Below are 25,883 nucleotides of genomic sequence, written 5' to 3' on the forward strand. Positions count from 1 at the left end.
CAGGATGATCGCCACTGCCAACACACAGACCCTCAAGGTAGGTGATGGTTTCACAAGGAGGAACCAGAACTCCACGCCGCTCGGAGAGACACGACACCGTGCACACAGACCCTCAGGTCGCGTGATGTGCCGGTGACGTCACAAGGCGGCGCAAGGGCAGGGGGAGCGCTCAGACAGGCAGCAGAGCTCGGGAAGCTAGAAGGCAGGTCTGACAGGAACAGCGTGCAGCCAGGGGTGGATGATTAATGTCAGTAGCCAAGGAGAGAACCACCCTACGCATTTCGTGACGCTAAATCACTTCGTCAGGGGCATGATGGGAATGAAAGCATGTAGGCGTATATATACCATAACGCTAATTGAGACCAATAGCTGGAATAATGGCATGAACATAATAAATCAATCAAGTCAATCTTAACAGTGATGGGGAAAAAAACACAAACTAAAAAATGCAAACATATAAAGTAATACAGAGAAACTGAAACAGAACATAGTAAACAAAGAAATTGAGACTCTAAAAGGCCCAACAGGGCTTACCAAATCTTATCTTAAAGACACAGTGTACAGTGATAAATGTGATAACAGGAACTCTGAGCATATTAGGTCTATAAATGGACAAATCGACCCATTGACACTGCCAGTACCAAACAAACAGCCAAAAGGAATACATGTTTTAATAAAAAACATCCTAATCAAAATATATGATTGTGAATTATTTAACCAAAAAAGCTGAGAGATCAAAATCGATGTTTAGACCATTAGGAGATAACTAAAAACTTTATATGTTTGCATTTTTTAGTTTGTGTTTTTTTTCCCCCATTACTGTTAAGATTAACTTGATTGATTTATTATGTTCATATCCACCCCTGGCTGCACGCTGTTCCTGTCAGACCTGCCTTCTAGCTTCCCGAGCTCTGCTGCCTGTCTGGGCGCTCCCCCTGCCCTCGCGCCGCCTTGTGACGTCACCGGCACATCACACGACCTGAGGGTCTGTGTGCACGGTGTCGTCTCCCCGAGCGGCGTGGAGTTCTGGTTCCTCCTTGTGAAACCTTCACCTACCTTGAGGGTCTGTGTGTTGGCAGTGGCGATCATCCTGGCAGTGTGGATCTTCTGAGTTCGTGCGGTTCCATCTCCTGCAGAGGCTCCAGTCTGACTTCCAGGACTGTTGTTCCAAAGGTCATTTTAAATCAGCTTTGCTGTAAGTAGGTTTTTAATTTTACCCCTACCGGATGATTCAGCTTTAAAAGCGTCTCTAGCCCAATGAACATTTTGTTTATTGTTATATTTTAGTTAATTGCATTAAATTGGTAATTTATCTTTTTGCCCATCTTTTCAGTGATTTTTTTATTCTATTTATTTTTTAGATTTTTCTGTTTTGTTATTTGAGTTACACTATGATTTTTTTTTCTTTTGTCTCTTTTTTTGTTTTTGTCCTATATGTTTGTGTGTCTTTCTGTGAGGCTTCTTTGAAGACTCCACTCAGGACTGCCTGCTAACCACATTGGACTACGCCATTGGTTGGATTCATTTATTTATTCATTGGAGGCGCCGTTTTTTTGTATTCTTTGTCTTTATTGGTTTGTGTACACCATTATTCCCTTAGGCAGCCCCTACTTTAAGTTTAAAGTGTACTGTATTCACCTCTGTCACTTTTATTGTCACAGATTTATAATATAGCATTAGCGCTTATTCACTGCTCTTCCCCCTGCTCTTTACTGTGCCTTGCTCTTGCCAGTTAGCTCCTGACCAGCAGCGAATCACGTGGCACCTGAAAAGGCCTCAAAGTGAACAGAAGTGGATTGGGAGTTAAGAGACTTCAAGGTCAAGGCAGGGATGTTTCATCAATACAAAGTCCTAATGAGCTTTGTATTTACTTTCTTTTAAGGCGGGTACTTTACCGGCCAAAGGGCTCCCAAATACAAAAATCTGCAGTGTAACTATTGGGACACAGCGCTAATCCTTAATAGTCAAAGCACACAATCCACAGATCGGCATGCAATGATTACACAGGCAGCATCATGTTCCTTGCCTGAAGCATTCCTAGGCTTGTGGTGTTGGATAAAAAATGTCTGCATGGAAAAGTTAATAGACCATCCAACAAGGTTGCAACAGAAAAAGGAGATAGCAGCGCACTGCCCATTGAGCCAGGAGATAGAAAAATGAAAAATGTATTGAATAAACAACACCCAAAGGAGGTGTAGGTCCCCGCCACAAATATACTCATTGAGGCTCTAGGAGTGGGTAAGATTCATTTCAAGAAGAAAACAATTCTGGATTTATTGCACGTTTTTGACATTATTTCCAGTGTTTTTTTAATGTTTTTCTCCAATGAGGTTACAGCATTTTTATCTTTTTTGAATGTTTCCTTCAGGAGAGTTGTATTATTCTACACGGGATACTCACACATCCCTATACCCACTCCATGCAAGAGTTCTACTCGTATGTTTTATTCACTGACATTCTATATTGCATTCCGGAACTATTGGAGCACCCACTATCCTCATACTCCACCCAACAAGGTTCTCTGTTTGCTTGTGATTGTCCGTGCTGTGCTAGGTACATGCCCTGTGTTTGTGGGCCCTTTAGACTTGTCATGTGCAGCTACATTTATGTGCTTTCCCTTACTGACCTAATGTTACTGTGTTCTCACCTAGTGAGCTGGATTACTATGACTCTCCGAGTGTTAATGCCAGGTGCCAGAGAATCTGCGATCAATGGGATCATCTGGGGGCTCTCACCCAGAAACGCAGGGAGGATTTAGAGGTAGGAAGAAACACTGGTTAATCTCTTCTTGGTCCCAGGTACTGCAGCACACGTCACCATGGTCATTTGTGTACATCTCCGTTGTAAAATGGTTTAACATATATATACAAACTTCTACCTTCAGTACATCTGTACTCTCTCACCTCTGATTCTTTGTGTCTGAACGGTTTAAGATCCGTTTCTTCTCCGGCTCCTCTGTAGTTCTACTTCTAAGTGTGTAATTGAGTCCTTCTACTCGTATGTTTTTCCTTTTTCCTAAAACTGATAATCTATTGCTGCATATGAAATATTACATATATTGTCTTGCTCTAATGATTCAAATGACATTCTGTATTTCTGCCTTAATTGCGCTATGTGTAATCCTGTTTGTTGAAAAATAAATCTGTGGAACATGTTTATATATGTATATGAACTTTCTGTAAAGTGCTTAGGAAATGCTTTTCCACCAAAGTATACAGTTACACATTGTATAATATTTGCAGTATCTGCTCACAAATAGCCATTGTAGATTTGTTGCCTACCCAGCTCCCCCAACTCCCTTGTCACTTGTGATTACTTAGAGAACTGAGAAGCTGCTGGAAACGATTGATCAGCTGTATTTAGAGTTTGCCAAGAGGTCCGCGCCCTTTAACAACTGGATGGAAGGCGCCATGGAGGATCTGCAGGACACCTTTATTGTTCATACCATTGAGGAGATACAGGTATTACCTATTCATCCATTACTGTATGCTCTATTATACACCCAATCCTTCACTAAGTGCTTCCGAAGGCCCCGGTTTTAGTGCGCGCGGGGTGAACATAGTGCAGCAGCTCTATAGGGGCGGCCATAGTGAGCGCGCGCTATGAAGAGCGACCGCGCAGCAACATTTCGAGACAGAAAAATTAGGTTTTGTCGCGTAACGGCCGGGTCACGTGAGCGTTTCAGCCAATGAGTGCAAACCAGCCTCGTGACATCACGGCTACGCCTCGCTGTCGCGGGCGATCTCGGTTCACAGATCGCGCGCGTGACGCCTTGCGCGCCTACTATAATCTCGGCCTAATCATACTTTTAAGTGTGTATTCCAGCCAACAAAATCCTCTGATTGTTGATGCTGTTGCTCAATGTAACTTATATACAGGCAGTCCTCGGTTAACCGACACAATGCGTTACTCAAAATGGCGTTGTAAAGCGAAACGTTGTAAAGCGAAACACGTTTTCCCACAGGAACACTGTTTAAATGAAAGGTTCCGTTCCTGAAGGCATTTTTAACACTAAAATACACCAAATATTTTATGCAGGCAATAAGATATGCAGCACACACATACATTATATAGTGTATATACTGTATTATATATATAATATAACATAATAAATAATATTTTATATAGTCTAATATAATATTATATAATATAATATTATATATATACGCTCTTACGACGCTTTGCAATGTTGTTTATGTGAATGTGTATATATATACACACATACACAATGTTGCAAAGCGTCGTAAGAGCGTTGGATAAGCCATTTTGGCGTTGTAAAAATGAATATAGGTATGCATTGCATAGCGTTGGATAAGCCATTCGTTGTAAAGCGAAGCGTTGTAAAACGAGGACTGCCTGTACTGTCTGTTAAAAGTGTGGTGGGTAGAAAGTTAATGGCAACATTGCTTATTTCCAGGGACTGACCACAGCACATGAGCAATTCAAGGCTACATTGCAAGATGCTGACAAGGAGCGACAAGCAATCCTGGGAATCCATAATGAGGTTTCTAAGATTGTGCAGACCTATCACGTCAATATGGCTGGATCAAACCCCTACACCACAATTGCACCTCAAGAAATCAATAGCAAGTGGGACCATGTGAGTTTTGTTTTCATCATCCACCGTGTCCCATACATTTTGGGCCAAGTTGATTTTTAGGATGTAATCTAGGTTGGGAGCGAGAGCTTTATTAAATTCAAGGTCAGGTAGAAAATATAAACTGCCTCTATGCATTCACATAGTGTACAATTGTATACTTTTAAATACACATCATATCAAGTAAACAATAGCAATACAAAGGCAATGTAGTTCCAATAAATATACTTATTTTTCAATTTGTCAGCCTTTTTCTATAGAGTTAGAAGGAGTCTGGCAGTAAATTATTGGGAAGGGTAAGGGCGGCACTACCATTTATTTCTACCAATGTATTGTACTCAGGTCAGACAGCTGGTTCCCCGCAGGGATCAGGCCCTGATGGAGGAACATGCACGGCAGCAGCAGAATGAGCGGCTGCGAAAACAGTTTGCCGCACAAGCCAATGTAATTGGACCATGGATACAAACCAAGATGCAGGTACAGACAAGGGACTCTTTAAACGGAAGTGTAGATAAAAATAAGGAATTTGTATGACGTTTGTGACGAACTTCAACGCTTTAACCCGTTAAGTGCCGGTGAAGCCTGCCACGTATTGCAGAGCACTGATGGGGTTAAACAACGTTTTAGAGCATTTGTATGCTTTTTCAAATGTCTGAAAGGTACTAAAGTGCTAAACTGATCACATCCACCACTAATGTGGACATTGCAGATGCATGAAGAGCAAGAAACCAGTGATCAAATTATTTGTATTCATTGCATTCCCATGTTTTAGTCCATGAGACCATGACATTTCTCAAGGAAAGTCTTTCTCATAGAGTAGAAGTGTCTTTTTCTTTACTCAAAAAGGTGTCGGCTAATCCCGCAATTTTAAGATAGGCAGACTTGTGGTTTTCCAAAATCTTTACTGTCCATGAGAAGTATCAATATGTATCCTGATCTCACATGGTGTTAAAAGGCACAAGTGTGTGGAAAAGATACAAATAAATATATATATTTCTCGCAGACGCGCGCGGGTCTACAAAACAGAAGAGCAGGCAAACGCAACACACATAGTGTAGACCGTAAATTAAATGTATTACTCCAGTGTACGCGGAAAGAATGCTTGGCTGAATAAATGCGGAAAGAATGCTTGGCTGAATAAATTCACTGGACTAATGCAGTTCTGTGGTAGTGCCGGCTGGTGCGACTCCCAAGTTGCAGCTGGTGATGTCACACGCTGATGCTCCTACGGATAGCTAGCAGGGTCCAAACTCCTCCAAGTCATGCTCATCTACACACACAGCATCACCATCACCAGAGAATATATTCTATATACGCTAAAGCCATCGACTTGGGCCGTTTTAAGATAACATTTCCCATTGACGTCAATGGGGAATTTCAGCCGAAAACCGGTTGGGTGCTGCCGCTTCAGTGGATATAGAATAAGCCCTGAAATATACATAATGTCGTCATGCTCTGACGTTCCCTGTAATTGTGAGTTTCCCTGTGGTCCTTTTCTGCAGGAGATCGGCCGAATTTCTATAGAGTTGCATGGGACTCTGGAGGACCAGCTTACCCACTTGCGGCAGTATGAGAAAAGCATCGTTAATTACAAACCAAAGATTGACCAATTAGAGGGCGACCACCAGCAAATTCAGGAGGCACTTATCTTCGACAACAAGCACACCAATTACACCATGGAGGTAAGTTGCTCATGGATTTAGAATAATGTTTGTTAGCTTTATTCTCCTCCACTCCTTCAGGTCATCCTTGTTTTTGCTTGGAGGGGTACATTATTTTCAAAATAAGTTGTGATATTTGACATATTGCACAGTAACTCTTTTGAGACTCCTTCAGATGTTTCCAAAAAAAGAACAGACATGGTCCCAAAGGCTCACATACAACTACATCTTAAATATTAAGATACAAAGAATTTAGCACGCTGTATGGCATTAGCGAGACGGATGGGGCATATTGGTGTTGAGTAACATACGTGAAAATCCAAGGTTGGATGTGTTGAGTAACTTAATCGGTTAGAGGTCTTTCTGTGTCTTTGATATATATTTTTTATATCTCTTGAACTGCGTCAACCTTTATCATTTATAAGGGTCTTTCTGCATTAAGCAGAAAGAAATAACAATTAATGTTCTGAAGTCGTAATGAAATTGGCAACATGTGGCTCTCTTATTTCAGCACATCCGTGTGGGCTGGGAGCAGCTTCTTACCACCATTGCCAGAACCATTAATGAAGTGGAGAACCAGATTCTCACTCGAGATGCAAAAGGCATCACTCAAGAGCAAATGAATGAATTCAGAAACTCCTTTAACCATTTCGACAGGGTAAGCATGTAGCATTTACCACTTTCACGGTGAAACTCAAATAAAAGAATATAGTTTGTCTATCGCAAATGTGATCATAGATGCAGTTCTCTAAAGCAGTGTTTTTCAAACTCGGGGTCCCAACCCATTACTGGGTCGTGAGAAGTTATTCACTGTGCCGCCCCTAGCAGGGCCTCAGGTGGGAGGGAGAGCTAGGACAAGTACTTACCTGGCGGCTGCAGGGTGGGTGGTGGGTGGTGGGTGCTGCGTGGTGCTGGAATTTGGAAGGGAGCTGTTTGGAATCACTGTTTCATTCACCGTTAAGCTTTGGCATCCAAGAGTATCCCCTTTGACCTTATGGCAGTACTGAAGGAAGTAGCGAAAATGTATTTTATTGAAGGAAGCTCACTGAATGGCTTTGTTTTGTTTTTTTTTAAATGTTTTCATCAGAAATGGGAGCTAATCATGCGTAATTACTGTATCACACCAACGTTCAATGGTTTTCACAGACCGGGGTGTTAACCCTTAGTTTGTACACCCTTGATGAGTTGGATAATGAAGTTGGCATATCTAGTATATATTTTCACAGTTCTCAGAGAACTGAATTGGAATATCAAGGAAAGGACAGTGATTTATTTCAACATTGGGAATAGATCCAAGCATTCCAAAAATCCTTAGTATTGTGGCAAACACGACTTAAGTAATCGCTCAAGCTACTACTTGCTTCCAACACTGTTGCAACACTTGAGGAGAACCGCACCAATGAAGACAAAGTGGATTAAATAAAATGTGCCCTACAGTTGCATTTTGCTGCTCTGTCTGACAGTTTTAGTCACTACTTCCTGACAGAGCGGTTTGAAATTGTGGAATTGCTCAATGCCTGAGCATGAAACTAACCTGCTGCAACTCACTTGTGACAACACACTGAAAAATCCACCACAAGTCATTAAGTTTGTCATCATTCTTGATCAGTGCACCCACAATCTATCTTCTGCAAAGTAGGATTGCTGTTTTCGTTGTTGCTGCCGTTCACAACAATCTACATATTTTAACTGGGATTTTCTAATCTGGCACCGTTAAAAACGAAGGAAAGGAACAGACTTACCAGTGCCCCTGATATGAGTGTAGCACTATCAGACTGGAACGAGATCATGAAGAACAGCCAGGCACACCCGTCACATGAAGTAATTAAGCTTAACCTAATTTGTTTTTTATTTATTTGATACATTTTATACATTTATTGAACCGATATCTCCTGCTATTATTATTTTTCAAATAACGTCAGTGTATACAGTAGTTATTTTTTCAAGTTACAAGATTCAAGCTAGTAACTGTTATTTTTTTATCTTGTTTTTATGAAAACTTGGGTCATCATTGTTTCATTGGGGTGACGGGCAACAATATGTTTCTTACACTGGGTTACAAGAAAAAAAGGTTTGAAAAACACTGCTCAAGTACTGCTATTGTATGATTGTAGATTCTCATCCAGTTGACACTGGGGTGCTTTTGAGTTCCGTTTTTATGTGGGATCGCAGTGTTAGAAGCCAATTGGATATTCGATGCAGTTGTAATAGTATGGGATTGCAAAACCTGAAAATGTGGCTTTATTTATCGGCAACCTATTGCTGGGTGCAGATTATACCAGCTAGTACTAAAGGTAGACACTATTGGGGCTTAGTGACCTCCTTGCTATATAATTGGTGCTTAGAGACTATGTTACCATGCTCCTTTTTTAGCATCAATGTATCACACTACTCTGAACTTATTTTTTTGTGTGGGTTTCGGGCAGAGGATATGTTTTAATAAATTAAATGATGTGTTCTTTCATTAAGATATACTTTAGATACATTAAAATAGGAGCTTGGGTTTATTATCTACCCAACAGTGGAAATGTAACATAGAACTTGTGCGGGAAACTTGTACCCATGCTGTATGATGCCACCTTTTCCTTTTATGAAAGCTTACGCAGGGTATCACAGAGAGCGCTTTCTTTTTGCATTAAAATGCCATATGGCTGAACTTCTGGTGTCCCTCACTCGCACCTTTTCATTCAATTTCCCAGCCCACATTTCCTGATAGTGCACATGTTCTAGATCACATGGAAATGCTTTGCAAGTCCCCATGCAACTTGCAGTAAAGCATTTAAAGCAACTACTATCGAATGCATTCTATCCACAATATTAATTTTTACTTCTTTTTCCCCTCTTGGTTATCTGCATGTTCCTTTCCGGCTTTATTTTCTCTGCATGGTCTACCATTCACAATGTGACTGGCTGCTTTCCCCCGATCACCCATCCCTGGCACTGCATGTCCTGGATGCCTGACATATCACACATTAACTAGGACCATTCCGGCACGCTTGGCCCAGAAGAGTTCAAATCCTGCCTCATCAGCTTGGGTTACGATATTGGAAACGACTCCCAGGTATTGAACACTATTGTGTGTATATTTGACCTTCAGGTACTGAACACTATTGTGGGTATTTTTAACCCCCAGAAAGGGAACATTTCTGTGTGTTTATCTGTAGAGTATAAAAAATAACCTTTTTTTTTCTCCAATTTCTTATCATTCTATTTGTGCTGTTTTCATTTTCCACTTCAATGGCTTCAATTCTTACATTTCATTGCATTATTTACACTTTTGTATTTATTTCTCCATTCTTCTACTCCATCACTAATTCTTAATCATATTTTATTTTCCTTTTTCTGTGATATTGCTCACTGCCAACCACTTTTTATGCCCATTCACAATTAATTTTATCTATTTAACACTTCCCTCATTATATTATATATATATATATATTTATTTATAATTTATCAATATAACACACACAATCTATATAATTAATTACTACTCCTCTTGTGTGTTCATTTTATACTAACCTCCTCAACGATACTAAATCGTGCTAATCTTTCTTTCATGCCATTGTATTTGTGGCAAATTCTTCTGCTTTCTGTCCTGTTTCTGAATTTCTTTGCGCCTGTGTGTCCCACTCTTTCCATCCCTGCGAAATCCTGCAGAAGAAGACTGGTATGATGGATAGTGATGATTTCCGCGCCTGTCTTATCTCCATGGGTTACAATATGGTAACGTAAAATCAGCTTCTATCCTAGCTTTCTATGATGCCATGAGAGTGCAGCCACAGCTGATCAGGGTTGAAATGTTAATGTAAGAGAATAGTTGCAAAGTTTATGGTTACATTTAGGATTACTGGTTTAACACTATATATTTTGTTTTACGTAAGCCAGGATTTATAAAAGCGTGCTACATAATATCACGGCTGATCTGGCGGTAACTGCCATTCAAGGTTGGGCTAGATATCCAGCATCACGCTTTGGTGACTGGCGGCCTTAGGGAGAGAATTCATTTGTGACGTGTTTACTTTTCTATAGAACATGATTTAGGGTTGGAGTATTGGAGGATAGGGGATTACGATTGGAGGGTGAGGGTTGGAGGATTAGGGTTATTACGTAAGATTCTTCCCCAGAGTACACTGGAATGCTTTACACCACCATCAGTATAGTGTGTTTATAATATAGTGTGTGCATTTATGTATAATGTGTGCTATATTACTCTTATTGCATTTATTTGTGTCGGGGATCAATTTTCCTGTTTAGATGTAATCCAGGTTATTGTTAAAAAAAAATTACATTTTACAGTGTTGTGAATGTCTTGAAGGAAATATTCTTAAGGAAAGGTAGCAATTTGCTTATTTTATTTTGTGCAACATTACTGCAAAGCAACACCTTGTATATGGAAAACACAGTTGGCACAGAATTTTTGTTTTTGTAGGATGGTGAATAATTTGAAAAATAAGTACTTTGTAGGCACTGCTCCATTTTATTCATACGGCAATACAGATGCGCAGTGATTGGCAAAGCTCCGATGAGGGGTATTGGAACTCGAATCGACATTAACCGTCATGACCTTGATCAAGCACTGATGACTCTAATTGGAGTTTTGTAAATGACCCCCAGCCAATGGGGAACGTTTGATTTAAAATAGAAAAGCAATGTTTTTATTATAAATATTGACACAAAAGGATACAGGCTCAATTTAGTTTGCAACTTGCTCAAAAATGAGGGGAATGTGTTTTGGGATATAATCTGTTTTTGTATGAATTAACTAGAATATTATGTATGTATAATTGTATTTATATAGCGCTAACAATGTACGCAGCGCTTTACACAATTACAATACAAGGTAAATAAACGACAAACAGTGGGAATAAGTGCAACAGGTTAATGACAACACAAAACAAAGGCAGCCCGGCCCTGCAGAGCTTACAACCTATGTTTATTATGAATTAAATTATAAATATTACTATAAATAACATTACCCATTGTTTTATTTCTATCTTGGTTGTAGTGCAGACTTTAAAGCAGCCTTATTGTAAAATATTCATATTACGCATACAGTACTTTGTTCTATGTAACTAGCACAGCACACAGTGTAATTGTATAATGGCAAAACAGCTGTTGCATAAGAACCAATTCACAAGAAATTTGGGAACCGGCATAATATTATTGCCACTTTTAACCTGGGCTTTGTATTTTCACAGCACTTGCCCACAGTGGATGATTTGTTTCTGAATGTTTTGGTCTAGGGTGAAGCAGAGTTTGCTCGTATTATGAGCGTTGTTGACCCCAACAGACTAGGCGTGGTAACATTTCAAGCCTTCATTGACTTTATGTCCCGTGAGACTGCAGACACTGATACAGCTGACCAAGTCATGGCTTCTTTCAAGATCCTCGCTGGTGATAAGGTTAGTGCAGAACGGGTGAAAATGAGTGTAATGTGGTGCCCGTGATTGATGTGTGCACATATCTGCAAGTTTAATACAGAAAGTTATGCAATGGAATTAGTCCAATTCGACTTCAGTCCATATACTGCCTAAAAAGTCTGGCTGGTTTTCTTGGGAAACCAGATATAGGAAACTTGAGAAAAGGGACATTTTATGGCCCTTGGACATATATTGCATGAAACAAATGCTCCGTGAAATCAAACCGTCCCAGGTGAGTCTCCTTTGAAAGTCAGCTCTGCAATTAAGAATTACTCAATGCTTACTGCAGTGCGGTCATGGATATATGCATTTGGAGACGAGTGCCACAATAGTGCATTACCCTTGCTAATCAGTACTTGATATTGCTGCTGATACATTGGAGGTAAGTATCCTCATGTGAGACCAAACATATAATCAGAAAAAAAAATTCCTGACTTACATTTTTATTGATTTTTCAAGCATAGACATACAGAAATAAAACGTTAGAGAGTGGGTATTGGGGGAGGCGGGATGGATACATAAAAGAAACAGGGAAGGGGGAGGGGGGAACCGCACAGTGATAGGTTGACAGGTCATAATACGTTATCTAGCATAAACTTGGTGTACGTGAATGTTTTGGGGCAGTTTCTAAATCTGTGGTGGGAGCCGTCTCTAGGGGAGCTAGATCCTTGTATGGGTTTGTGATCGATGAGTTATATGGGAGTGAAGGAGAGTACCGGTCAGTTCCTAGCAGATACACATACTTAGTCATAGGGGGCTATAGGCTCAGGGAGCCTATCCATATTTGTTTTGTACAATTTATTGTACTCGTTGCCTAGCGGCTGTTCAGGGACCGGGGGTAAGGGGGGGAAAACAAAAACAAGGGTGGGGTGGGGTGAAACTGGTAAAAAAAAAAAAGAGTGAGCCTGGATGTGTCACACATGAGACATTCCTAACACTCACCTGCCCTTGGGGGAAAAAATCTAGGGTGAAGGAGAATAAAAAAAAAATTAACAAGGGCAACTGTGTCATTAGGGACACACATTGGGGACACAGACATGGTTGGGGGCAGTGGCCAGGACCCAGTCGACCAGGCTGCTCGAGATCCTTTTCCTGAGCTACTTTGGGTCTTGAGCTTATTGCAAGGATAAGATTAAACTAAAGTCATATCGTGGGCATAGACTACGCTAGTAAACCTTTAGTAAACTCGTATTAACTTTGGGCCGGTAAACATGGCATAATATAACAACTTAAAATACTTTTGTGTTCACTCTCAGCACCCCAAATCTTTGGGTACAACCTCAGGTTATTTAAGACTTGGAGACTTAGATTGACACTTCGGCATATAGTCCTTTAACAGATTATTTCTTATGCTAGACCTTCAAGGTTCTCTAGTTTAGGAGACCCCCCAACCCCTGACTTTGGGCGTTCTGCCTTATTCCGCTCTGGGTTTAGAAACGGTGGAGGCCGATCTAGAGTTCAAAAACATTGGTGGGCATGAGTCTTAAAGTCTCGGAGTGCTACCTGCTGGGGGGGACAGACCCCGTACCGGGATCTAGACCTGCTACTCAGCTTGGCGTTTGGTCCCAGTGTCTGGTGATTTTTTTTGCCGTAGGGTCTGGGTGGGAAGATCTTCCCAAGGAAAATGTTGACCGGGATGAATCTAAGATTGGTGAGCCCCCACCTCCTGAGATGGGTACGGGGACCCAGGCCTAGATGGTCGAGGAAGGCTTCGCTATCGTCCGGGTTCCTGAGTATCTGGGGTCTTCCATTTTTAATTACCGCAAGACCAAAGGGGAATGTCCATCTGTATTTAATTTTGCGGTCTCTTAGTTTGTCCATCACCTCTCTGAGATTTCTTCTTTTGGCGAGTGTGGAGAGCGCCAGGTCCGTGTATACCTGGAGGGATATATTTTGGAACTTGAGGTTCCTGGAGCCTCTTGTCACTGAATTGAAGGTTTCTTTTGTTTGAAAGTAGTGAAATCTCAACACCACATTCCTTGGTCTGTTTCCAGATTGGGGTCTCATTCTTAAGGTTCTTACATCTGTCCAGGGTAAGAGATACTTCTGTAAAATTTGGGAGGGCTGATTTTAGCCATTTGTCCATGAACCCCTCAATCTGATTCAGCTTCCGGGATCCCCCGAATCCGGACATTATTGCGGTGGTCTCTATTTTCCGCAGCCTCCTGTCTGTCTTTAATATCTAGGAGCTGGGACTTCAACTCCCTGAGCTCGCCGTCCATTAGAGATTGCCGGGTGATTGTGGCCTCGACTTTGACTTCCAAGGAGATTGAGCGGTCCCCAAGGGAGGATATTTCCTCCTTTAGATCCTTCACTGCTGTTTGCACCAGAGATTACATTTTATTAAAGAAGATTGAAAATCTTTCCACAAAGGAGGATTTATCTATCTCTACCGCTGGTTCAGAGTTTGAACGGTCCACAGGGGGATCCTCTCCCCGTTCTGACTGTTGCGGTGTTGGTCGACCTTGTGAAAATATTCACAAAACTCACTGTGGTTTTTTTTCCTTTTGATGGTTCTAACCTCTTTCGAGGCCATGGTGAATGGGACTTGCGTGTGATATGGTTTGTTTATAGGGGGCAAGTCAGAGCCGGGTTACTTTCATAGGTTTAGAATGATACCCAGGGTATTTCAGAACCTGGCGTGCTGTTTATGCGCCCTTGAGCCACTTGTTCGTTTTTTTTGTTTTTTTTAGGGGGAATACATACTCTTCAGTGGGAGACAGACATTAGACTGCAGATATTTACTGTACTGATGTATTTGGTTTGGAGCTGTGTGGGTGAGGGACCTGTCCGCCCTAGACTGCTTCCCTTTAACTTCAGTGACTGTGTGGTACTCACTATGTTTCTCTGTCCCGTATCAGCAGCTTTCGGCAGCCATCTTGAATTGTGGTGACACTCTAGATGGTCCTGATTCCTCTCGGTCTGCAGGTGGCTGCTTACACTAGCTGGGGAGGATACTGCTGGGTCTCCCCCTTCCCGCGAGGGTACAGATCTGCCGGTATATATGCGGGGGAGAGAGACAAGTTTGCGCTACCCGGTGGCACTACTGCGGGGCGCCGGGACCAGATGGCCACCTGTCCCTGCTTCCCGATCTCTCGCCGCAGCCTCACCAGCCATCGGCTCCTCCTGTCTCCTCTCCTGCCTTCTTTTCTGTGCCAGCCCCTCATATTTAATAATACTCTGCATAAAAAATCCATATAAAAACAGGTGCATGTGAACAGACAAAATATTTTTCAAAAATCAATTATTGTTGGCTCAATGCTCTTGTTCCGTCAATGTTTAAATTTGGAAATCTACTTACTAGAAGTAGCTAGGACATGCGCCTCGTACATGGAAGTCTCGTTGTGTGGCGGGTTCCCAGCTGGTTTGTCAGTAGTGTTGAGGATGCACTGAATCGGCTGATCTGCCTCTCCGGTCGCGTGCGTCGGACGACCTCTCCGGTCGCGGGCGTCGGACGGCCTCTCCATTTGACCCCTCGCTTTTTCCCATCTCTAATTGCCATGACGGCACTGCAGTAAGCATTGAGGAATTCCCAATTGCAGAGCTGACTTTCAAAGGATATTCTCTGGGACGGTTTGATTTCACTGAGCATTTGTTTCCTGCAATATATGTCCAAGCGCCATAAAAGTTATTTTTCCTGAAGGTTAGTACAGAGCTGCCTTTTACAGGTCCTGAGTATATACACACGGCAAGCCCACATTTCTGACCCATCTTAAGTAATTACATTTGAGTAACATGAAACAACGAAGCGGGGTAAACTAAACACTTACACCTGGGTTTGTTTTCAGCCACCGCCAAGGGGCTTAATGCCTTTTTGCAATTGCATCATACACCTTTCAGTTCAGTTTTAATGACACTTCGTTATTATTACTATTGCACCTTGGTAAATATTTTCTGTGATTTTGCAGTAAGCAGGGACATTGAGCAGACTAAATACAATTGTAGTTCTTTAAAAGTGTTATCCAAAATATGATCTCCGTCTTTGTTTAATGCATGTGGAAACAGTGTGTTTTGCCCATGTCTGTAAGAAGGAAGATCAGTCTGTGTTTGGGGTTGTTGCCTTATAAAATACTGTATGTTTTGTTTTGTTTGAGTTTGTTTTTTCTGTATTTTATATTTTTTCTGCAGAATTACATCACAGCAGATGAACTGCGTCGGGAGCTCCCTCCTAATCAAGCAGAGTATTGCATTGCCAGGATGGCACCATACATTGGACATGATGCAGTGCCGGGAGCTCTGGATTACATGTCTTTCTCAACTGCACTCTATGGGGAAAGTGACCTTTAACCCTTCATTACTCTCCTAGACATCACTGCAATGCTCATTATGCACCTTTCCTGTATGCAATATGGTCCCAGCTTTCACGCCTTTTTGAGTTTCTCTCAGCTCATCAGATGATAAATCCTCACCTCTCCAGTGCTAAGAACGTTGTCCTTCTAGCACTGAAAGGGTAAATGGACCAGATATGTGTTCAAGTAAGAGATTGCCCTGAAAACAGTTTGCTCAAATATTTTCTACAAAAATACATTTAAAAGATACATATTTTATTCTAAGAAATAGATTAAAACAATTTTACCAACGTAAAATGAATCAGTATTTGGGCATAATACACTGTTACTTTTCAGCTCCTTGAGTTTGTTCTTTGGCTGCCACATTTTAAAAAGCAACAACTGTTTATTATGTATTCATTGTTGCACATTCTTTTTTTCTTCTTGTTTTTAGAATAAAGTGTCCGGCACATTCACAAGTTTCAAGCTTGTGTAGTATATGGAAAGAAAATATTCTTAACCAATTGTCCATGTTTCCCCAAAGAAAAAACGCATTCTATCTTTTTCAATATTTAATTTAAAATAAAGAATGCAATATGTTATCTTATGTTATCTTATGTTACCAGTGCACAAACGTATTTTAATGTTGCTGGGATTGTCGTTGGTTTTGATACATGAAGCTTAAATAATTTGTTATTTGATTATTGCTTATCACAAACCATATTAAAGACTTTCTTGTTTACATTTTAGCATCTGTTTATTGGTTCCGAAATGATTCTATGTATATAATTCGTTGTATTGTAATAAGGTTTTTTTGTGTAATGCCAAAGGTTGAATTAAGAGTATACTAAAATCACATTTGTTTTCCTGTGGGGAGGGGGCCCTTTTAGGTTAGTCAAAGGCACCCTTATGGTGAGTATAAGACGTGGCTAAGAAATATTGTCAGTTTGGAGAATAATGCCTGTTTGAGGATAGATCACCCAATATTATCACGGTAGAATTCATTATACAGTAGAGAAAAGACATATACACAACAAGTGAGATCGCTCAATTCCTAAACATATAAAGTAAATACAAGCACCAGGTGCATAGGGAAAAATTATTGAAAAGCAAACAAGACGGTAACCAAGGTCACCTAAGTCCCTAATTAGCACGCACTCATGGTGCACCAGTGCATAATACAGGGATATAAATATCCATACACATATAGAACACAACGGTCACCAGAAATGAAGTAAATGAGTTAATGGGGTTGCCTAGGTTGGCAACGGGTGCTACCTATGTGCTTGGGTTGATTTGATGTATCAAAAAAAGAGTGACTGGTAACCAAATCACCCTACACAAAGAAGCACATTAGTGGTGCACACCAAGGCTGTTAAAACTTAACATTTAATAATATAAGATAATATAGGTCTACACTTGCTTATTATTATTATAAAGTGTGTATTGTAAGGTAAACATTAAAATACAGGAAGAAACCTTGTCCGTGTATATGTATAAATGCTATTCAGATAGACGTGCAATGTATTGTGTGTTCTTTTTGCTACAATGAAGTTCTTATTGGATACTCCCAGATAGAGCAATGAGTCTGTGGTAGCCATCTATCTATAAAAAACGAAATATCAAGGGAGCGTCAGTATCTGAAAGAAAATAAATAAACTACCATAGTGCATAACGTTACAATTAAACATTGAGAAGGTAGAACTCCATAAGGAATATGCTAGATCATGGATGATAGCACATATCAGTCATAAACCAGGAGCAAAAATAGGGAGGTAAAAGACCCAGTAGAGAGAGACAGAGCCGAGATATAAAAATGCCAAAAACACTTTATCCGACAGTAGTAAAAATCAAGGCTTACAGGATACCAGATGATATAAGGCGTTGGTTAAGAGTGATCTTGATGCCGAGTCGCGACCTCGGGAAACCCCCTCAAGCAACCGCCTCCTTCACTGGCTCCGTCCTTGCTGCTAGTCCACGCCGACACGTCACTTCCGGTTTGCACTTGTGTGGCTGGCGTCACCGGAGCTGCTGCTGTAGACTGTAGCTTGTCTCCCTCTAGAATCTTACATTGAGCGTAACCCTCAACGTAAGATCCTAGAGGGAGACAAGCTACAGTCTACAGCAGCAGCTCCGGTGACGCCAGCCACACAAGTGCAAACCGGAAGTGACGTGTCGGCGTGGACTAGCAGCAAGGACGGAGCCAGTGAAGGAGGCGGTTGCTTGAGGGGGTTTCCCGAGGTCGCGACTCGGCATCAAGATCACTCTTAACCAACGCCTTATATCATCTGGTATCCTGTAAGCCTTGATTTTTACTACTGTCGGATAAAGTGTTTTTGGCATTTTTATATCTCGGCTCTGTGTCTCTCTACTGGGTCTTTTACCTCCCTATTTTTGCTCCTGGTTTATGACTGATATGTGCTATCATCCATGATCTAGCATATTCCTTATGGAGTTCTACCTTCTCAATGTTTAATTGTAACGTTATGCACTATGGTAGTTTATTTATTTTCTTTCAGCTACTGACGCTCCCCTGATGTTTCGTTTTTTGCTTTGAGTGTGGACTTGGGAACTAGTCCGTGAAGGGTTTGAGTGTCTTTGTTCTTATTTTAGTGCACGGGTATATTGTTTTATTATTACTTTGTATTATCACTGTTACTGCACTGTTGCACTTTGATTGAGTGTTTGAGCGCCATTTAGTATTTTTTGTACACATCTATCTATAAAAGCCATGAATAGCATGTCGCAGCTCTAACATCACTGCATAATATTAATACTGATCTAATGAGAATCCAGAGTCCCTTGCAATCTAAATGTATACAGTATTGCACTTGACAAACTGTACCCACTATATGAAGTGCAGTAGTTGTACCTGGACACAGTTGTGGTGAGTAATCCAAAACTGTAGTAGGATATACAATCGATGGGGAGATGTTGTATAATGTGAGCAACCAGGAATTGCAACAGTGAAGTTCTTGTAAAATGCTAACAATTGAAGCAAAGAGTCTGTGGTAGCTATTTATCTATAAAAGCCATGAATAACATGACGCAGCTCTAACATCACTGCATAATATTAATGCTGATCTGATATGAATCCACAGACCCTTGCAATCTAAATGATTGTAGTCTTACAGTTAACAAACTATTACCACTGTAATGTGTAGTAATTGTATCTGACCACAGTCTTGCATTTGCAAACTATTATCACTATAGTAAGTGCAGTAGTTGTGTCTAAACAGTTATAAGAGTAATCATATGCTGAAGTTACATGTGCAAACAGTGAGAAGATGTTGTGTGCACAGCCAATGTTCTGAAAATCACATATGCGAAAGTATGCAATAAATTGATGTGGGTATTTGAGAAAGTTAATTGTATACTCTGTGTGTAGCATAAACACTCCCAACACCCTATGCAAAGTGCACTGATATACGTGTAGACAGCACACACAAGCTTGTGTGAAATACCCAGGTAGAGGCAATCCACCAATGTTTCAATATTCTCATGCCCAAAGATTGATTGTATACTAACAGACAAACACACACGGACAAGCGGCACTTCTCTGTAATGACGTCAGCATGTCACACGCCCTACGTGTTGCTCTCCTGGGCGGAGCTTCATCAGGGGAAGGTAAGTAATGAGAGGACGCTTTCACGGACTTAAATAGCATAATACGTCGTTACGGCTACCAAGAGCCAATCTGTCATTGGATCTGAGAGCTCTAGCACACACAATCAAAGGCTATCATGATTGGCAGCATAATGCATTGTCAGAACTGTCAGACACTGTGCGGTCATGGTTTCATAAGACGCTGACATAGCCACTCATTGTCATGATTGGTAGATCGCGTAGCTCTCGTTGTACTATAAAAGCAAGTAGATGTTAATTGTGAAAATTAAATAATAAAGAATAAGTGAAATCAATATATGCTTGGGTAAAAAAAACAACAATGGCATGAGGCAATATTGACTATGCACAAAAAAAATTGTACATGTCATAGTGGATCATCTGTTCTAAATAATAGCCAGATATACTCAGATATATGCAGAGTTGAAGTTATGCAATGATACACAAATTTAAATTATATAAACAGAGTGTATGTAAATCCCTTGTTTAAGCCTCGTGGATTTAGTGTCTTTAATCTATAGATCCACTCAGATTCACGCCGGAGGAGATTGTTGTCCATATCTCCTCCTCATGTTGCCGCTTAGGTGATCGATGCCTATAAAAGTCAGGCACTTCACATCACCATTATGGGCAGAATTGACATGGCGTGCCACTAGGGTATCCATTTCATTTATGACATAATTGACATGCTCAAGGGCTCGTCGTCGAAATTCTCTGAGTTTTTCCTACATAAAGACCACAGCTACAGCCAATACGATAGATGATGTTATTAGTTTTGCAATGAATACATTGTCTTATATCATACTGCTTAATGTTGTCTGTGTCGTGAAACATTTTTGTTTGCTTGATGAATTTGCATGCTTTGCAGCTTTTGTACTGGTAGCAACCTACTAGTGTTGATTTAAGCCATGTTGATGGTTGCTGCCTTTGAAAATGGCTGTGAACCAGATCTCTCAAGTTTCTGGAGCGTCTGCTAGTGATACTTGGTGTATTTTTGAGTATCTTGGAAAGATCGTCATCAGATCTTAAAATGTGCCAATGTTTGGCAAAGATGAATTTAATTGTTTTCGTCCTACAATTGTACGTTCCTATACAGCGAAGTTCTGTTGTTGAAGGTTTCACATTGGGACCTAAAAGTGTATCCCTATCGCTGTTAAGTGCGCGATTGTATGCGCGTTTTAAATTGGCCTATGTATAGCCACGGTCTAGGAATCGTACTCTTAGATCTTGTGCTTGTTTACATAATACTTGTTTGTTGGAGCAGTTACGCCTCAGGCGCAAGTATTGGCCTGTGGGTATACCCCTAATAAGAGATGGATGTGAACTGGTTGCTGCCAATAGCCTGTTAGTCGCAGTTTGTTTACGAAATACAGTTGTTTGTATTTTTTTGTTGTCATCTTTACTGATTTTCAAATCTAAAAACGTAATTTCTTTGGTACTGTAATCGGATGTAAATTTTAAATTTAAGTTGTTGGTATTCAACAATGTTACGAATTCCTTGAGCAATATCTCTGAACCATTCCAAATAGACTATCATCTATAAATCTAAGCCATAATTCAATATGTTCTGTGAATCTGAGAAGGTCTTCAATGAATACATGTTTGGCCTCCCACCAGCCCAGGAACAGGTTGGCATATGTTTGTGCACATGATGTGCCCATAGCTGTTCCCTCGGTCTGGTGGTAGATCGTAACATCAAATAAGAAATAATTGTGGCTCAAACAAATTGTAATAATTGCATTACAAATGTGTTATGTTGACTATAACCACAGTCTTTGGTTGACAGAAAATACTCACAGGCTGTCAGGCCATTGGTGTGTATGATACTAGAATATAAGGCTTCAACATCAAGTGTTACTAATAGTGTGTTTCTATCAGTTGCAATGCCATTGAGTCTTAGAAGTGTATCATTAGTGTCTTTGATGTAAGATGGTAATGATGTTATGAATGGACGTAAGATTTTGTCCAAATATACACTGCTGTTTTCTGTCAAGTTATTGTTGCCCGAGACTATCGGACGGCCTGGGGGGTCTGTGTTGATTTTTATGAACTTTTGGTAGTGTTTAGAATGTAGCAATAGTTGGTACTTTTACATTCATAAATTCATATTCATTTTTTTTTTGTCTACCAGGTCTTCGTCAAGGGCCCATTTTAATATAGACTATAGTTTATTTTTGAATTTTGTGGCTGATCACAATCTAGGATACGATAGCTGGTTTTATCTTTAAGAATCCTTTTATTCTCTTTAACATAGTCACTGGTATTCCTCAGGACGATGTTGCCACCTTTATCTGACGGTTTTATTGTTATGTCAGCATTTGATGTTAACTCTGTAAGTGCAATTCTTTCAGACTGAGTCATATTGTTCGATGGTAAGTGACACGGTCTCAATCTTTCAAGATCCTGTGTCACTAAGTCTGTGAAGACCTCAACTTGAGGACAAATCGTCATTAATGGCGTAAATTTACTCTTAGGTCTCAATTTCGTAAATATACCCTTTTGAGCAGGGTTAAGAGCGTTGTTATCATCAAGGAGGGATACAAGGTACGCCATATTTGACTGATCCTGTGCAGTTATGCCAATAGTATCCAATTCACGTCTAGATTTTTTAGAGTGATATTTATGAAGCAGTAACGTGCGTGAAAATAAATTAAGGTCCTTGACCCATTCAAAGAGTTTGAAGTCTTTAGTGGGTGAAAAGGATAAACCCTTTTCTAATACTGAAATGTGATGTGTGCTCAGTGTCATGGTTGAGAGGTTAAAGACCTGTAGTCTATGGTCTACAGGTTGAGCAGTTGTTGTTATTTCTGCCGTCTCCGACCCCTTCTTTCCCTTAATTTTCTTCCTCCCTCTCCTTGTTTATCCTTGTTTTTAGACTGCGTTCTAAAACAGCTTTCCTCTAAGACATGGGTCGCAATTTACTATTAGATGAGGATTTGGAAATCTTGAGTCTGTTTATAGATTGATTAGATGTGTCATTTTCTGAATTTTCAGCTTCTGATAATGAATTGATAAGGATTGTGTTCTGTCTGATTTTATCGGCTGATTTGTAACTATATACTTTATTTTGGTTGTAATCCTGACTATCCCGTTGATACGTCCTATGTCTCCGATCTTTAATTTCGGTTTTAAATGTTGCTATTTATTTTAGAAGTTTTGTCTCCAACTCTTCAAACTGGGGAGATATTTTAAACTCGTCCAATTTGTTTAGCTGTGTATATAGGTCTTTTTCAATAGATGAGACGTGTTTGTGGAGTCTCAGCTAGCAATTAAATTAATTCGTTGGAACAATTTGAAATGATAGTTTCCCATTTTGATGTAAATTCTGTAGATACAATATGATACGCTGGGATTAAGCCAATCCTTCGTCCTCTAGGTATCATTTTGTTGAGTCATAGTTTATAAGACTCTCAACCTCCCAGCATGTCTGAATCTGAGATCTGAACAGTTTGGTCATGTTTTTGAAAAATTCAGTTATACTATCATTACTGACTCTGATAATATATGTATCATCGGTAGAAAAAACACTCTTAACCTCATCATGCCAAGTGCTTGTATCCCATCGATTTGGATAGGAACCCAGTCATATTTAATGAATGTTTTGGGAGCTAGTTGTGAGGATAAGGGATTCAAAAATTCCCTAATACTAAACACTCATACACATATAGAACACAACGCTCACCAGAAATGAAGTAAATGAGTTAATGGGGGTGCCTAAGTTGCCTAAGTTGACAACGGGTCAACGGGACAACATTAGTGGTGCACACAAAGCTGTTAAAACTTAACATTGCATAATATAAGATAATATAGGTCTGCACTTGCTTATTATTATTATTATTATTATTATTATTATAAAGAGTTTATTGTAAGGTAAACATTAAAATACAGAAACCTTGTCCATGTATAAATGCTATTCAGATAGACATGCAATGTATCGTGTGTTCTTTTTGCTACAATGAAGTTCTTATTGGATACTCCCAGATAGATAGCTACCACAGACTCATTGCTCTATCTATAAAACTTGTATACTTGTTAGGTGCCCCCGCTACAGCTAAATGTGACCGAAGGGAATGGTGCCAAGAGGGGCAAATGAATGAAAACACTGAAGATGGATAGAACCCCTATATATAGCACTCTCTTCCTATGTGAGATGGTGGATGAGTTAAAATATCTTTATTTTGAAAAACTTCGTTAAAACAATGGGGTTTAAAACATTTATTAAATAGTACCAAGTTTTGTTAACTCTTGGGGTTGTTTACTCCAGAGGAGTGTCAATAGGATATTAAAGTCCAGTGTTGGGGAACTCGCTGGCCCTAGTGTCCCTCATACAGAGTGATTGACTAGAGATTGGTGTTTGTATGGGAGCGATAGTCTTGACCATATATGTAGTGCCACAGTAATTGAGTACTAATTGGTGCGCTAACACAAGAACCTGTTACTGTGCTGCTAGATAATGCAGCCAGTAGTGTAATATTGATTCGTTATGTGCAAATCTAGGTAGTTGTGCACCAAATGTTGTTCACTGACGCCAACATTAGGATTAATGGTGCGTGAGTGCAAGAAATAGGCAATAGTATTGTAACTTGTGAACCCAAGATCATGACGCAGCTCTAACATCACTGCATAATATTAATGATGATCTGATCTGAATCCACAGACCCTTGCAATCTAAATGATTGTAGTCTTGCACTTACAACTACTATACATTACAGTAGTAATAGTTTATCTGACCACAGTCTTGCATTTGCAAACTATCACTATAGTAAGTGCAGTAGTTGTCTAACCACAGTTATAAGAGTAATCATATGCTGTAGTTAAATGTGCAAACAGTGAGAAGATGTTGTGTGCACAGCCAATGTTCTGAAAATCACATATGCCAAAGTATGTGTAACAGGGGACTTATCCCTGTTCACAAATGTTTCTCTAATCCAGCAGTGTGGTGGTTAACTGCTGGTAGCAAATTAACTAACACCACCTGCCTGATTAGAGGTGGTAGAAAAAGCCTGCCTTTGAGACAGGAAGTAACTCCTTAGCTGTGACTGAGAGCTGAACTTGAGAGAGAGCAGAGATTGTCTTTGACTCTCAACAGTCTTGAGCCCTGCCAGAAGAAACAGCAGAGCTGCTTACAAGACACAGGGAAAACTTCTGAACCTGAATGCTGACACACCCTGAGGGAAGGGAGCTGAACCAGAGAAGATTTTCCCTCCAAGGAACAGATACGACTTTCATTATTAAGAGACTGCTTGTATCTGCTTATTTCATGCTATATGTTTTGGGGCTGCGAGACATGCTTTACTAAGGGAGATGTGAATTAATTGCATAGGATTTCACTAGAAATACTCCCAAGTGAATAGAAGCTTTGTTCCCCCCTTTGTTTGGATGATTTCCTGATGAAAAGGAAAAAGGCTATTATAATTTCACCTAATAAAGTCTCCAATTGTGTACCTCTGTGAACGTGCGTCTACAGTATGCAATAAATTGATGTTGGTATTTGAGAAAGTTAATTGTATACTCTTTCTGTGTGTAGCATAAACACTCCCAACACCCTATGCAAAGTGCACTGATATACGTGTAGACAGCACACACAAGGTTGTGTGAAATACCCAAATAGGCAATCCACCAATGTTGCAATATTCTCATACCCAAAGATTGATTGTATACTAACAGACAAACGCACACGGACAAGCGGCACTTCCCTGTAATGACGTCAACACATCACACGCCCTACGCGTTTCTCTCCGGGGTGGAGCTTCATCAGGGGCAGGTAAATAACGAGAGGACGCTTTCCCGGACTTAAATAGCTTTATCCGTTATGGCTACCAAGCGCTGATCCGTCATTGGATCTGAGAGCTCTAGCACACACAATCAAAGGCTATCATGATTGGCAGCATAATGCGTTGTCATAACTGTCAGACACTGTGCGGTCATTGGTTCATAAGCTGTCATAGCCACTCATTGGCTGTCATGATTGGTAGATCGCGTTGCTCTCGTTGTACGATAAAAGCAAGTAGATGTTAACTGAAAATTAAATAATAATGAATTAAGTAAGTGAAATCAATGTATGCTTCGGTAAAAACAAAAAAAAAAACAATGGCATGAGGCTGTATAGACTATGCACAAATTATTGTACATGTCATAGTGGATCATTTTTTGTGAATAATAGCCGGATATACTTAGATATATGCAGAGTTGAAGTTATGCAATGATACACTCCGTTCATATAATTTAAATTTGTGTATGTAAATCCCTCATTTAAGCCTCGTGAATGTAGTGTCTTTAATCCACTCAGATTCACGCTGGAGGAGTTTGTTGT

At 40.2% G+C, this 25,883-nt stretch overlaps 1 protein-coding gene across 6 annotated transcripts in view; it reads left to right on the forward strand.

Annotated features, from left to right (window-relative positions):
* The window catches only part of ACTN1 (actinin alpha 1), a 91,773-nt gene extending 75,085 nt beyond the window's left edge, over positions 1 to 16,688 (forward strand). For 2 of the 6 annotated variants that reach the window (XM_075613291.1, XM_075613288.1), the window contains exons 13-22: positions 2,652 to 2,760; positions 3,321 to 3,461; positions 4,418 to 4,600; positions 4,940 to 5,074; positions 6,100 to 6,279; positions 6,770 to 6,916; positions 9,239 to 9,319; positions 9,916 to 9,981; positions 11,502 to 11,660; positions 15,807 to 16,688. In XM_075613291.1, the coding sequence (XP_075469406.1) occupies positions 2,652 to 2,760; positions 3,321 to 3,461; positions 4,418 to 4,600; positions 4,940 to 5,074; positions 6,100 to 6,279; positions 6,770 to 6,916; positions 9,239 to 9,319; positions 9,916 to 9,981; positions 11,502 to 11,660; positions 15,807 to 15,965 (1,360 nt within the window). In that variant the 3' untranslated portion in view covers positions 15,966 to 16,688. The remainder of the gene's footprint in view (positions 1 to 2,651; positions 2,761 to 3,320; positions 3,462 to 4,417; positions 4,601 to 4,939; positions 5,075 to 6,099; positions 6,280 to 6,769; positions 6,917 to 9,238; positions 9,320 to 9,915; positions 9,982 to 11,501; positions 11,661 to 15,806) is intronic. The other 4 variants (XM_075613292.1, XM_075613289.1, XM_075613293.1 and 1 more) reach the window with 2 other exon arrangements.
* Positions 16,689 to 25,883: the final 9,195 nt, after the last annotated feature.

The sequence above is a fragment of the Ascaphus truei genome, chromosome 9 (assembly GCF_040206685.1).
Source record: "Ascaphus truei isolate aAscTru1 chromosome 9, aAscTru1.hap1, whole genome shotgun sequence".
In the NCBI taxonomy this organism is placed as follows: domain Eukaryota; kingdom Metazoa; phylum Chordata; class Amphibia; order Anura; family Ascaphidae; genus Ascaphus; species Ascaphus truei.